The following is a 15,334-nucleotide window of genomic DNA, read 5'->3' on the forward strand; positions in this document are numbered from 1 at the left end:
TATAACTTATGAAAATAATAAAGTATTTTTTTGATTCATATATTATAATTTAATTTTTATATTTATACCACATAATCACAAAAATTGATAGGTCAGTTTTTTATTTAGTATTTTCTTAAGATTATCGATTGTGGTTGTTCTACAAATTTAATAGTAGTGATATCTACGTTATATAGAAGTTTATCAATATTATTTTATTATTTACATTCATCAAATCATTTTATGATTTAAGGGTGTTAATAGCTTTAGACATTATATGAATTAAATATATATAATTTTATTTCAATAGGTTTTTCTCCATATAATAAGGAATATGGAATGATATTTTTAGTTTATATAATTTTAAGGAGTTAATGAAACTATATATCCATTTCAGACATTTGATTGTATGGTCGTTATAAACTCAAGATACATATTGATTCTTCATAATAAATTTTTATTAAATTACAGATATATTAAGCTTATCATCACCAGAAAAAGGATAATTCATTGAATATTAAAGATTTTTTTCAAGTTAATATGAAATATTTATCTATTATTTATAACATGAGTTGAAGCACCAAGTATAATTCATTGAATATCAAAAGTGACTTCTATAATATTTGATTCAAAACATACAAATTTCATTTTCTAATTTTACATAAGATGCTTCTTTTTTACATGATTCAAATCCTAATCATTAATCATCATAAATATTTTTTATTGTATGAAAAACTAGATTTCACAAATTAAAAAGAATGAAAAATCCAATATACCATTGGGGAAAAGGAAATGTAGAGCTGTTTGATACAAATACTATGGTGTTTCAGACCTTTCAAAGCAGTTTATAGATCAAAAATATATTTCTCATCATGAGAGCAGATTTGTAGCAACACAATTAGACAGCACATGCATGTCCAAAGATACTAACAGATGCTACTGCAACAAGGAATCCTCTCAGGAAAATTCATGTCCACATGCATACATGCTCAACATCTTTCATCTGCATGTTCAAAGATAGGAGGCATTGGAAAATAGCTCCCATGGCTGAGACCAGTATCAGAAGTTCATCATAAAATAAATCCCATCAACTTGAACTAGGTGATTGATTTCAAGTTCAGGATGGAGAACATGATATAGCTTTCTTCTACCTCATAAAATACAAACTTTTTGCTTTATTTTACAAGAAGCACATCAGGTCCCTAGTTACGACTCACAACACCTACATGCCTCAAACAATATACAGCCATATTCCCCATTAATTATCCTTGCATTTTAGAAGACAGAAACAGAAAAACTCCTGCAGCATTTCACAGCTCCAACTCTCTTATGCACATAAAAATGGGAAGAGAAAGCTTTCTGCCAATGTCTATCCAATTGCATTTGCAACATCAAAACTTCCCTCTACATTAGCTTTAGCTTGTGTCTTCTCCCGCCAGTTCTGCCCCCACATCTTTGCCTCCGCCAAAGCTCGCTCCCGGTCAAAATTGTGTCTCAGGATTGCTACTGTCTCCTTTGAAGAGTCCTCGGAAATCATTTGCTGCATATGCCCAGGGTCTATATTATTGACCCTAACTGTCAATTTTGCACCTTCCTCACCGCCACTCCTGCTGGTTCTTTCACCACTAGGTCTAGTGTTAACTGCAGACGCTGCACCAGGATCATATGCTTGGGATGCCAAGTAGGACAGAGCAGTGACAACATCAGCGATAACAGGACGCGATGCAGCTTCTTCTTGGATGCACATGGATGCCACAGCGAGAGCTTGATAGAGTCCACGCATGGGAAATCGACCCTGTAATTTTGGGTCAGCCAGACCTGGGAGTTTCCTTCGCTCCTTAAACATAGGACGAACCTGAAGTATGTGTATGTGATTTATTGAATTTGAATTGGAAAGGTAGCAATCTTCATATTGTTGAGAAATTCAAGCAAACAACAGATCACAGCAATGGATAATCTCATGATGATATCCTGGGACATGTCACTAGAAGTTGCTACTAAACTTGTCCTACTTAGAGACCATCTCTGGTCAGGTCTTCTCATGACAATCCTTGTAGACAAATTAAGTTACATTTATAATGCTGTCTCAGTTTCATTTTCACTTTTTTTCCTTAACAGGCCATTTATGGAGGGAAAGACTTTGATGAGAAGCGATTCAGTAATAGGCACTCCAATGTGGTGACTAGAATGAGCCCTGGTTTCTACAAAATTTTGCTGAATTAAGTTCAACAGAAAAGCATTTGGGTTTTACATGTAACTGAAAGTTTTTCTTGAACAACTTAATGGCTGCTATAAGATATATCACAAATTAAGAACTATATACTTGTAGAAGTAAAAAAATGCACAATATAAGAACAATTCCCCACTTATAAAACTGTGCGACTAGTTTTGCAAGTGCACTTCCTCAATCAATTGATGGGATGCACTCAATACGTTGTGTGTCATCCCCTGTTTTAATGATGTGTATACCAGAAGGCAAAAGATGCAACCATAATTTCAAACAGGTGCCCGAGCACTCTTTTACTTTTAGACATGTGCCAGACCACATCTTAATGTGAATCCGAATGGAACTGCACTGAAGATAAGGATAGGACACATATTTCCCCAAAATATTGAGGCATGAAGATCAGAAATACCCACAAAAAGCAAGTTGACAAAGCTTACCCATGAAACAAGATTTTGCTCTGCATGCGTCTTGGTACTGTCAATGGCCTTCCGTCCAGTAATCAACTCCAATAGTACAACTCCAAAGCTATATACATCAGACTTAACTGTTAATTGTCCAGTCAAAGCATACTCTGGAGCACAATATCCATAAGTTCCCATCACCCTTGTTGAGACATGAGATTTATCACCAACTGGACCAAGTTTTGCAAGGCCAAAATCTGAGAGCTTCGGGTGAAAGCCCTTATCTAGTAGTATATTGGAGGCTTTTAAGTCCCTATAGATAACTGGAGGATTGGCTTTATCGTGGAGGTATTCCAACCCCTTGGCGGCCCCGGCTGCAATTTTCATCCTTGTATTCCAGTCAAGTGGACTCTTATCAGGTGGAAGGTCTGGAGACAGACAAATAGGTTATTCACAACGTCTCTACCTATCCCATAAATTATTTCAGTCAATGAAGATACAGATTATCAAGTCAACAAAAACATTTGTTATATGTTATGTGGATGGATAAAGAGAAGTAACCTATTCGATCAACTGAGATGTACATATCCGGATGTATGCCTATCTGATTTTAAACCTGTTGTTTAAAATCAGATCCTATCCTAGTGGCCTCCATAGAAAAAGGTCCATAGAAGTGCATCATATCAAATAAAATATCCGGAGTACAGAGCCGAGTCTAAATGACATGGCTAAACAACAAACTAAAGTTTAATAAGCCATTGGTAACTCAATGACAATTTAAGTGCATTAAAATGACCCTCGAAAACATTTATTTATTAGTGACAAATAAATGAGTGGAACAAATGAAAAATAAGCAGGGGAACATATGCGGAGTTTGTTTTATGAAAAATGTATAAAACGTTAGTGATCCTGTGTTTTCATATTGAAAACAGCTAAATATAAAAATTTCTATTGACATCTTGAAGATTGCAACAAACATGCATATGCACAAAGTCCATGTACTCCTGTTGTCAAAGCCAATGGTGGGAACTGGGAATAATGAATTTGTGGATTTCTCATATATGTCAGGTGCCAAATTTCTCTGCAAATAATTTGTTTTTTTTTAATTAACTAGAATATTTTGTCACATAATTATATAAAATAAAATATAAATTCTTTATGTTTCAGTGAGAATAGTTATTAATCAATTATGAATAACTTGCATCATAAAATGACACATCACATAGATGACAAGTACTAAATGATAATGAAATTTGATCTTTTTAGGTTCCACAATTCTTCCTTACTATTTCCAAATTTTAGAAGTTCCTTTTCCAATTACCGAACTTCTTTTGCCATAGCACATTATCACTGAATGCCAAGCTTTCGGCTATTGCAAGTCCTAGAGAAAGTAGAAAGTACTTTCACATGGATGATGGATAAAGTCTATATTAAAAATTATGACTAAAGGAGATATTTAACCTTTTTCTTCAGAGAGAATATACATAGCTAAAGTACCAACTAGTTTTATAAGATCAAGTAGACAAGAAGTTAATGCACGAACAACCTTTAAGATGGAACACATGTAACATATAATAAAGAGAGACACAAAGAACCAAAGTAACATACAGGCTGAGCAGGTATAACAGAAAAAGAAACCAACAGTTTCTCTTGGTCACATGACAAAGCATATGGGTATGACGCAAAGAAAAGACAGGGAAGATGCAATTAAAAGGCTCCAAACAATCATCAAGTTGAAAGACTTCCATTAAGATGAGAATGGACAAAGAGAACACCAAGTGAACAATGTCCGATTAGGTGTTAGGTTGAGTCCTAGTTGTCCTTTTGAATTAGATAAAATTATATTATACTATCTATCATCAAGTCATAAAATATAAATAATGTTTTCCTTGGTTCAATATATAGTCTCATGCTAATTTACTGGCATCTGACAAAAACATGATGTTCTTCACATCACTTACAGTAAGTAAATGACCTTCTGGCCATCTCCTATCTGGATCTAGGCACCCTCTCCCGGCCTTTCCTCTTCTGTCTCTCCTCTCTTCTTCTCTTATTGTCGTCTCCTCTTCCTCCTTCCTGTGATCAGGCAGCCCAGACCATTCAATTCGAGTTCCAGACACTGAACTAGATTGTTTCATTTTTTGTTTTGTTTTTTTTTGGTTGCCTAGTTCGAGAGTGAATCTTGCTAATCCCAATTTGGCTTGCTTGATTTGGATACACATCAATTAAATTTTAAATATATAAATGATCTAACTTGAAGCCTTGACAATGAATTTAATCCTTGATGGATAAAGAAAGGAATAATAGTTTTGTTGTTAGTAATAACATCCCTCCAATTTTATATATTAAACTCCCTTTTGATCGATAGACAAGGCCGACCAAATATTGTTTGGCTTCTTTTAGCAAAAAGTGGTGTGATGTTAGTCTACTTAAATAAACCTAGTTAAAGTTTAATAATCAGGTTGAGTTCAAGAAACTCAGAGCCAGACTGGACTGGACTCCAAGCTTTAGCTGCTAAGCGAAGTATAGTCGACTCACAATCCCACAAATTCCATCAACTCAAAGAGCCTGTGAACTATGATAATAGAGACTAGATAATGATGTACAATCATGTAAGCTTCTAAAAACTTGTTCCGTTATCATATTAACAGACTTATCAACTGAAAGTTGCAGCGAAATCCTATGTGATGACAAAGACAGCCTCAACTAAATGTTGATGGTGAAGGGTGTACAGAGCCGAGTCTAAATGAAGAATGCACATGCCCAAAGTCATATGTAAGGATATTGCAGCAACAAAATTTAGAAACTTGGCCTTAGGTTTAGCCAGGATATGAGTTAGTGATGTGACTTCCATCAGTTATCATGCGGGCCCTTGTCTATCACATAGTAATGAACCAAAGAAAAGCAGGTTATGGAACGAGAATGTTTATAAGCTAAAGAAGCCTCTAATGGGAACCAGATTTAGGAGTGAGTAACATGATCCTTTTAGATGCTATAAGCTCTTCGAATCTTTTAATTTCTTTTCCATGAAAATAATGAGCTTTCTAGAAGAGGTAAGCTTGATATAAATATGCCAAGAAGGACACCAACTTACACAAAAATTGATTTCTTCGATTTCAAAGTACCAAAATTGAATGTCTCATGAATCTAGATATCCTTAAGTACACAAAGAAATTGAAGATGAAAAACCAACAAAGGTAAAGCATGAACAATGCCTCAGAATGTAATAACCTACACAGCAAGAATTATTCAAATAGACAAAAGGAAGATCCTCATTTTGTGATGAGTCAAGCAAAATTTCTATGTCAGAAAATAGAGATCTTACCATGCAAATGATCTTCCAACGATCCCAAGGGCATAAACTCATACACAAGAAGGCGTTGCTCTCCATCAGCGCAATAACCAATTAGATTGACAAGGTTGGGATGATGCAACAGGCTAAGCATGAGGACCTCAACCAGGAACTCCCTATTTCCTTGGAGTCCATCCCTATCAAGCTGTTTTACTGCCACAACCTGCAGGTGCGCATAGACATCCGTCCCCATAATGTGAACATACAACTCCAATCTCCAACTTTGAGTTTACTGGCCTTATGCAGTTAAATATCAATACTTGATAATTGTCATTTTTAGCATTGCAAATATTTAACATAAGAACTTAGTGAGACGTTACATATGTTGATGAAACTTTAAGCGGTCCTCAGGCACAATTAAGCAGATTGAAATCGACTAACCACAAACGGGAGGTCCTCTCATTCGTAGAGTTACCTGACCAGTACTTTCCAGGCGCCCTCTGTAGACCCGCCCAAATCCTCCTTCCCCGAGAAAACACTCGGATCTAAAGTTACCAGTTGCAACAGCAAGCTCTCGGAAGGTGAAAGTCTGTGCCGAAATAGAAAATTCAGCCCCCCTTTTCTCGCCCAAGGATTCCTTTTGTGTGTTCAAACTGTTGGGTGTCCTCTTTCTATCATCATTCCCTGCAAATTCATGATGCAACAAGACAGAATCGAATAAGTAAGATTTTACAGTTCGCCGAGGGTTCTTAAATGGATCATCTGATAAAAAAGAACTCAAGTGAATTGAAAATTGATAGCACGAGTCAAGAAAACCCATTAGCCCCATTTACACTATCGATAGCACCCGAGAGCAACGTGACAGGAAAAGATAAAAAGTCATCGCAACTTTCTTCTCTAATGACCCGAGATAGATCTAGCCACGAATCACGTTTTCCATCATCGCAGATAAAGCGGCAGACAGACTTTTCTTCTTTTCTTTGATCTTTCAGCTAAAAGATGGCCAAAACGCCACTTTAACAAAGGCAAGCGAGATGGCATAACAAAAACACCACGTCTGGACCATATTTCTCGGCATCAAACTCGAAGCACTCGAGCTACAGATCAAATCCGCGCAGGAGCTGAAACTCACCCAAGGATAACTTCTCGACGCGAGGCGCCACCATGGGCTGCTCCTCCCTCTTGCGATCGCTCTCGTTCCCGCGGCCGAGCTGCGCTCCTTCCTTCGATTCGAAGCACGGAAAGCAACCCATGTCGCGGAAGACCCGAATCTGCTCAACGACGACCACAAGAAACAGGGCTTTTCATCGGACTCTCTCGATCACCGCTCCGATTCGACGGAATCGCCGGATCAACCGCTTCGGGGGCATCAAATTGGGTCCGAATTCTCGCTATTCAGATCACGTCGACGTGATCTAAATAGAGAAATCAATCACTCGGAGGAAGGGGTTACCAAAAAAGAGGGATTCTTATGCCTTTTCGGACCTCTGCGTGCGTGTGTGAAAGGAATAGTGGAGAGTGGGAGGCGAAGAAGAAGAAGAAGAAGAAGAGGAAGTCTCGCCCAATGCTTCGGCTTCTATTCGTACTATATCTCTCTACATAATAATATCTACGTGTCAAATAATTCATATACAATACGAAAAAAGTTGGATCTCATGATAATTAAATATAAATATTAATATTAATATATATTTGTACCTTTCTTGTGATTTGATTAACACCAAACATTAGGGGTATGTTAATTGTGAGGAAAATAATTAATCCAGCATTTCACATATCATTTTAATCTACTAATTTAGGATATCTAATTCTAAGATCAACCACTTGGCCGGTTTTGGATATTTCTAATTGAATGCAAATGTGGTTTCATCATTTAAGTGCATTAACTCGATCCTAACATGGCCATATGATCAAGGACAGCTGCAATCAACACATCCATGATTCATCCACTATTTATTGTTTTCCAGCGTTTGGAAATAATATGATAAATTCGACATAGCATATGTACATATATATATATCAAGATTGGTCATATGCGGCACTACCATTACATATGATGTGGATACAAGAGATTAGGCATGGGTTGAAGCTTCATGACCATCCATCCATCCGACCCCGTCCCATTGAATCGAGAGCATTGGCCGTCGAACACAAGGTTGAAGTCAAAGGATTTGGGAGCTTGGCAGGTGCGGCAAAGTGCGTGTGGAGTTGGAAGTTTGACTTGGGCGTCAATTTTGGCGTGCACTCAGTTCTTGATCTTGTTTGACACCGCAATTTTTGGTTGATATAATTTTTGCTCGTTAGATTAAATGATGAATAATATGTGAGAACTCGAAAATGTGACATGTCCAATGATTCAGTAATGATAAGTGGATTGATCCATTTGTTTGTGAACTTAATTGTCGTGGTCGATGAGTCAACACGGCTTAGTTCACAGATCGATGTCGGGAGTTCACGATCGGTTGAGCGAAGCGTCGAGGGTGGCTTCATCCACGATGCCGACGTCGTCTGAGGGGAAGCGCTTCATGGTTGGGGCTCTGGTGTCGTCTTCGGAGAGGCTGTTTCTCGGTCGGGATAGTCGCACTTCAGGGGGTGACAACGCTCCTACACAGAAAGCTCTCGTCGGGTAATTTTCAATTTTGGCCCCTCGATGACTAAGTTAGTGATTGATTTTTTTTTGTTCTCTCCTTTGGCCATATGTCGGTCAGGGGCTTTTATACTACTATGCAAGGACCAACCGTACACGGGTTTGGCGCAATGACCGATCCCCGAGGGGCGATGTGGTACCTTATGCGATCGTTATCCCGGAATGCGTAAAACGGCACCAGGCGGCACCGTCCCGAGTTTTCCGGGACGAGACGTATTGAGGGGTGCCTCGGCATGGCTCTTGACTCGGCATGCGGGGGTCCCCCCTCGTGCTGATGTGGCAAGGGCACGGGTGGTGATGTGATTGGAGTCTAAAATATACCTTATCACCATCGATTACTGCATCATATCATTCGAATTATGAAAAATAAATATTCATGAACAATTATTTACAATTAGTACTAATGACAAGAGGAGGTAAGGAAAGACTTCAAAATATTTTAATATAAACTTAATTTTTAATTATATATATCATTTATTTTTGTTTTTTCCCAAAAAGAAACTTTTTTGTTTAATGATGTCATTATTTCAAATAATTTCCAAAATATCCTTCACCAACCCTATAGAACTTTTTTCTCCCATTGTATTGTTTTAGGTTGATGTAGTTTTTGGGATATACTTAGAAACACTATAAATGATTGAAATGAACTTATAATTTTAACCAAACTAATTAAAAAGTCTAAAAATATAATAATCTAATGATACATGAGTAACGATAATAAAAAATATATGATGTCACTTATAATATTTTAATAATATTACATTATTTTAAGCACCTCAATAGTTTAATAGTACTATTATTGAAAAAAATCATAAATGAGTCAAATGAAAGTACTATAATAGTTAAAAATTGGTAAAAATAAAAAATAACCCAAAAAACACATAGAGTTGGTGAGGGATTTTTTTACAAAAAAAAAAAAATCATCCATATGTATGAACAAAAATGAAATGTGGTAATTCATTGATTTTTTTTTGCATATTTATCCTCTTACATTTTGAGTTGTGTTATCTACAAAATTATCATATCCTCTAAAAAAAAGGTGGATGATTAAAATGCTAATAATAGTTTAGATATTAAATAATATTATTTAAATTTAAAAATTAACTAATAATATGCTATTTTCAAACGTTTGAAGAGTAAATATGTACAAATATAAAAGAAAAGTCGCTCCCCTGCGTAGGTCGAACTCTTCAGCATAAGGAAATCCTCACGGAAGCAGGAAACATCGCCCCCATTGTAGGGTTTCCTTGTCTCCCCATATTGCCCTGGCATTCGATGCTGCTCTCGCGCCGGTCTCACCAATCCCGCTGGATTTTACCTGCACAGGTGCGATTTTTCTTCTTTTTTTTTCTACTAGAAGTTTGCTTTGGTTGTAGAATTCCTGATTCATGGTAAAGGACTTAGCTCGATGAGGATCTGGTGGAGCCCAAATCGAGGCTCTATCCGGGGTTGGTTGTCGTCGACGATTGCAACGCTCGAGAAAAGAATAGTCTCCGAGTGGCCCCGAGGTACAGTTTTTGCTTCCTTGTCAGAAAAGAAACTCCTTTGATGAGCATCCAAGTGCTTTTACTTAGTTGGTTTAAGATCCATAAGAAGTAAGGAGATTTTATAACTTGGAAGATTTCTAAGTTGTACCCTTCCCTGTTTTACCCTGTGAAAAGAAGGCTATCTTTGATTTGTCTTGTATTTGTTTGGTAGCAAGTAATTTCATTCGTTTTGTTTGCTGATAAATTGTTGATCACCATGATTCCTTGACTAATTTTCTAGGTTTACACCTTGTGCTACGTGGTACATGGAATAAGAATGTGAGATGGTTGCAAGACTCGAATGGCTATCAGCTTTAAATGCTAGATTTACGGGTTTTGTTGGTAAATACACTCGGCATGAGTTGGAAATAGATCCAGCCAAGCCTTGGGTCATTGGTCAGATCAGTGGATCAACTGACCAGACCATTTTTTTATTTTAAAAATATTTTAAAACATATAAAATAACTTAAAATTATGTAATAAAAGTCTAAAATACCATAATTATACAAAATTGAACAACTTTGACAAATAAAAGCAAAACTTCAGTTGTGTAAAATATGAAAAAAAATGATAACATCAATCAATATTGTGAACATAAACTTTTATCCAAATTAAGTCAATACGTGACAATATTTTAAAGGTTAAAAAGTGCATATGCAATCCAATTAATTAAGCAAGAATAGTGATATGGAGGTAACATACGACAAAAGTTTAAGTGAAACATATGTTAATAAATTCAATACAACAAGAAGAGATGACAATAAGAAGATGATTTCAGGAGCAAGAGCAACCGAGGGATGAACGTAGATGATTGAAGGAAGAAAAACGCATAGAAGATGCAGAATGTTGTAAAAAGAGGAGTGACCGGAGGAAGACGAGATGAAGAGAAGACACAAGAGAGGAAGGATAGAGAGGGAACGATGATGGAAGGAGATGAGGTAGGGGGAGAAGTGGCAAGAGGGAAGAAAGGAGGGAAGCAATCAGATGAGAAAGGTCAATTTCCTGCTCACTTAATCTAAACTCAAAATTGACGTAAATTATCATCTAAAAAATTAATAAGAAAAAAGAGAGTTAAGGATACTTAAAGAATCTTAACTTTTTTGTAAAACCGAGTCGATCTTATTAAACCCGACCTGATCTTGTTAAACCCGACCAAGTCATGCAAGTTATCCAAAAACTGGTCGAGTCAACCAACTCGCTCCGGTTCTTAAACATAATCGACCCAATAAATGAGTGAAACCAGTTAATGGTCTGAATTCCCGTTTTTTAAGTCTGACTATCCAGTTGAGTCCGGCTCTGATAACTATGCTTTATTTGTGCCTTATGCCGAACCTAGAATTGTTTTTTGAACTTGGAGTTGACAGCGTGAAGTCTTCAAGTTTTGTTTAAGCATATTATTATCTTGCATTCTCTTTTAATTTTCTTTCATTTAACTTTCTAGACTTCTATTGATGGATGAGGATGATGTCTTGATTGAATCAGTGTCAGGAATTTCATTGCTTGTTTCCAAAACGTTTGAAATTTGAACTGTCAGATATTTTTTGATGTCAAGGATCCCCGAAAGCAGAAGGATGGATTTCTTTTTGCATCTTGCACTTGGATTGAATGTTAGATTCAGTTTTTAGGAATGGTTGGTGGAACCTAGGTAGCTTTTATCTGCTGTCAGTCTTTGTAGTTTCCATGATTAAGAAAATTTTCTTTCATTTAAAGTCCATTTCATGTTTGTTTGGCAGTGATGGTTGCTAATTTTACTTTGCTTAAGAAGGTAAACAGTTCCTGCTTTAATTAACTATTTCTGGCTGTGCTCTTACTTAGTGTCAGTTCAAGGCTCACCAGAGGTGGTTTCAAGTTAGTCCTTTTGGTTTGTCTAGGCCCTTGTGCTACTTAATTGGCCTTCTTGGCATGTCTCCACAGTGTATAGGCTGGTTTAAGGTGTATGAATTTGTTGGACTCTGTTTTGATTCTTTTAGAATTGTATTATCTAGGTGGTTACTTGTGCCAATATGGTAGGCAAACTGCAGTTCATATATTTTATGTGGTGTGTCAGTATGTGGTTAGATCACATACTTGATCCCTGTATGCTACGAACAGGTGCATATATACACCCAATCAGCCAATTACATGGACTTTAGAGGTTTTATATGCTTAAATGGGTTGATTTGCTTGGTCAAATGAGCTGGCATCCCAATTACGGTATCTTTTGAGCCCTAAAACTTATCTCCAACTATTCTTGTAATTCTCTGTTAATGAACATGGTGAGCACTAAAGTACAACAATAATTAGTAATGGCAGCATGTGTTTGTAGGCAACGCAAGTGTGAATATGTGCCTTCTTCATCTTTTAGTTTTCTGATACTGTGAAATTCTAAAGCAGAGATAAGATCAAGATGGTTACAAATGCTTTAAAGCCAGAGGAATTGCGAAAGTAAGTTGTGATAAGTTCGTAGTTGAGAATACATATGGAAGTTAGTTTAGGTTGGAAATTCCCTCTATGCTAGTCATGGATTTTAGTTCTTATATGATTGCCTTTTACACCCTATTAAAAGTGTAGGAAACTTCTCTCCACCTTCTGCAAATGTGTTTGAATTGGGTTATTTTAATGTTTTCTACTTTCATGCAGATTTTATATGTATATTAGTTTAGCATGGAATGTTTACGACGTAACAAACATGTTGAAAACTGAGGCATGTACCTAATAGTCACAATGGCCACATAATATATCATGTTATCCTTTTAAATGTTTTACTATTATTTCACTTATATTTTCGATACCTTGTCATCTGTATTTTCTTAGAAGATTCTTTTGGAATTAACAAATCTTGTCTTTTGGTTTGCCATTTGCTAAAGCTGTCAAAAGTTTTAGGTTTGGTTGTTCAAATCGTCAAGTTTTCTGCTTGTTCATCACTTGAGTTATAAATATTTGAATCTGAACTGCAGGATGCTCTGCCAGTTTAATCGGAAACATAATTGATGTGTAGGATACAGCTAATTGTTTATGAAAATGTGTGAGACTTATATTTCATGGTTAGTGAAGAAACTGCCATCAATATTACACATGATAATCTCTGTTTTGTGCCCACATCACAATGTTAGTTTTGCACTATTTTTCGGTCACCTGAACTTTTTGCACCTCTTTATGCTCAACTACCATTTGTAAACAGCCATATATTTTGTCATTCATATATAGGCTCACTGTTCATGTATGCACAGAGTTATTGTAGCACCTTTTAATCTGATCTCAGATTTAAAAATAAATTGCTCTGCCAGCAGGTTTATGGATAGAGATATATAATGTCTGTCTGGACCTTTCATAGAGTTCCTCCGAGTGCTATCTTTCTAGATGTAGAAATGTGTGGCTTTTTCTATGCATTGGCTCTTTTCCATCTTCCATTTGAATAGTGAGGTTCGAGTCTTTGTCAATGAAAATTTGACCCTGATGTTTTGCACTTTCAGCTGTTTCTTTTTTTTCCCTATTTTTTTGACCAGAGAAGGTTGACAAGTTGCCAAAGAAGACACCCTATTCTTGCACCATAACGTAGACCAAGTTATCAGAACACATACTGCTTGGGATGAGCAGCAGCAAGTGTGGAGGACATAAAAAAAGGGAACCACTTTTAACTGCATTGTGCTATCTATCATGATACAGGTTGATGACAAAGGATAGTCCTACAAGCTAAGTATATGAATGATGGTTGTGTATCTCATTCTAACTACATTTTTCCCTCTCCCTTGATCTATTCCATATGTTGATTGCGTTAACTCCAGATCACATCAAACGCCTTGTTTATTTTCATTTTCGTGTTGTTTCTTTTCATTTTCATGTTGATCCATAGTCATCATTAACAAGGACAGCTAGTCAAGTAGTTGTTCATTAACAAAAACCAGAAAGAATTGAAGTTTGAGCCAATGCATAGTCTTGAAAAAGCTGATGTTTACAGATGAACAGCGAGTATGAACTAAATTTTTCATACTCTGTGCTGATACACAATCTAAATCTGGAAATTTGAAAGTAAGTTTTGAAGGGGACTATACGCCACACCATTGCATTGCTAGTAAATAAGCCCCTATCAAAATAACACAGAATCTATGTACCTTGTTTCTTGTAGTATGTTGGAGTCCTACATACGCGCAACAATAGCCATGCTGTCGCGAAACAAACAAATTGACTTCAAATTACACTGATAACTATGGTATCCATAGAAGTCTCTTCAAACACACCACCAATATTGGTTATGCATTCAATTGCTATGATCTGAACTAGCTAATCTTCCATGCAGCTTAATATATAGATTGGACTCGAGAGAGTTCGATGCCGACTTGAGTTTCTGTTTGGATAAAGACAGGAAAGTTGGGTTGAAATCATACTCATCCTTGAAGGGCTGTCCTATCTGGCATTTGTCGTATTGGAGTGCTGACCTGCTGCCAGGTGCCAATTGATTCCAGTCTTGTCTGTGATAATTTTTCAGGATTGCTCATCTATGCATGTAGATCTCAGTTTTGATCTCAACTTACTAAATGTTGAATGTTGTTTACTTGTAGGATATAGGTATTATTGTGATCCTGTCACAATTTGTCACCGTATAAGAGGTGGTTTCAGTATTCTTCTAGTGGTGTATTATTTCAAATCCTTCAAGTGTGTCTGAAACATGAAGGGTATAGATATGCAAGTCCATAATAACCATCACTGTTGCTTGCTCATGCAGCTACAAGATACAGGTGGCCAATTATTAATCCAAATGTTGATTGATTTCAGATATTGTTGAAGAATGCTGATACACTAATCTTTTCTGTAGGTCACAGGTCTTCCATTGTTGATCGAGCAGCACAGTTTGCCAACTGTCATATGTGTTTCTTTCCAAGTTGGAGATGATGTCAAGTTGTGTCAAACTCCCATTTTCAAGATGACTGTCTCTATGATTGATGATGCTTTGTAAGCTTCTCAATCTGCTATCGAATCAATAATTGATGCAAAAAAAAATTCCATCTTGTACTCTGATTTGACATGCTACAGGTTGTGAGAACTAAAACTTTGTATTAGTTTCTGTTGGCAGCCTTATTCCAATGTATAATAATACCTTGAGACCTCCTCAAAGATCACCATACCATGACCACAACTCTGAGATCTTGAAGCTACTCAAGCTTATCATGCCTTGTTCTTCACAGTCATTTCTCAAATACCCGATTAGTTTTATGTGTTCCTCAATCAATTCCAGAGCTTATCTGTTTGGTATCCACTCATCTATGGCACTAATCCTACCACAGT

The 15,334-nt window shown here is 36.6% G+C and overlaps 1 protein-coding gene and 1 long non-coding RNA gene across 7 annotated transcripts; one reads left to right on the forward strand and one right to left on the reverse strand.

Annotated features, from left to right (window-relative positions):
* Nucleotides 1–1,052: 1,052 nt before the first annotated feature.
* On the reverse strand, nucleotides 1,053–7,470 carry LOC103999349 (probable serine/threonine-protein kinase PBL7). Its single transcript, XM_009421090.2, has 5 exons — nucleotides 7,032–7,470; nucleotides 6,375–6,583; nucleotides 5,933–6,122; nucleotides 2,644–3,035; nucleotides 1,053–1,834 (listed from the first exon to the last, which is right to left on the reverse strand). Exons 1-5 carry the CDS (start codon nucleotides 7,150–7,152, stop codon nucleotides 1,349–1,351), a joined length of 1,398 nt encoding a protein of 465 aa, XP_009419365.1. The 5' UTR covers nucleotides 7,153–7,470; the 3' UTR covers nucleotides 1,053–1,348.
* A 2,264-nt stretch (nucleotides 7,471–9,734) lies between these two features.
* On the forward strand, nucleotides 9,735–15,163 carry LOC135593971 (uncharacterized). Of its 6 annotated transcripts, XR_010479924.1 has the most exons (6): nucleotides 9,735–9,872; nucleotides 9,944–10,054; nucleotides 13,558–14,261; nucleotides 14,349–14,497; nucleotides 14,611–14,787; nucleotides 14,865–15,163. It is a non-coding gene; the product is annotated as an uncharacterized LOC135593971 (long non-coding RNA). The 6 variants fall into 6 exon arrangements; XR_010479921.1 differs by having other exon boundaries at nucleotides 13,009–14,497; XR_010479923.1 differs by having other exon boundaries at nucleotides 13,525–14,497.
* The last annotated feature ends 171 nt before the right edge of the window (nucleotides 15,164–15,334 follow it).

The sequence above is a fragment of the Musa acuminata genome, chromosome BXJ1-9, assembly GCF_036884655.1.
Source record: "Musa acuminata AAA Group cultivar baxijiao chromosome BXJ1-9, Cavendish_Baxijiao_AAA, whole genome shotgun sequence".
In the NCBI taxonomy this organism is placed as follows: Eukaryota; Viridiplantae; Streptophyta; class Magnoliopsida; order Zingiberales; family Musaceae; genus Musa; species Musa acuminata.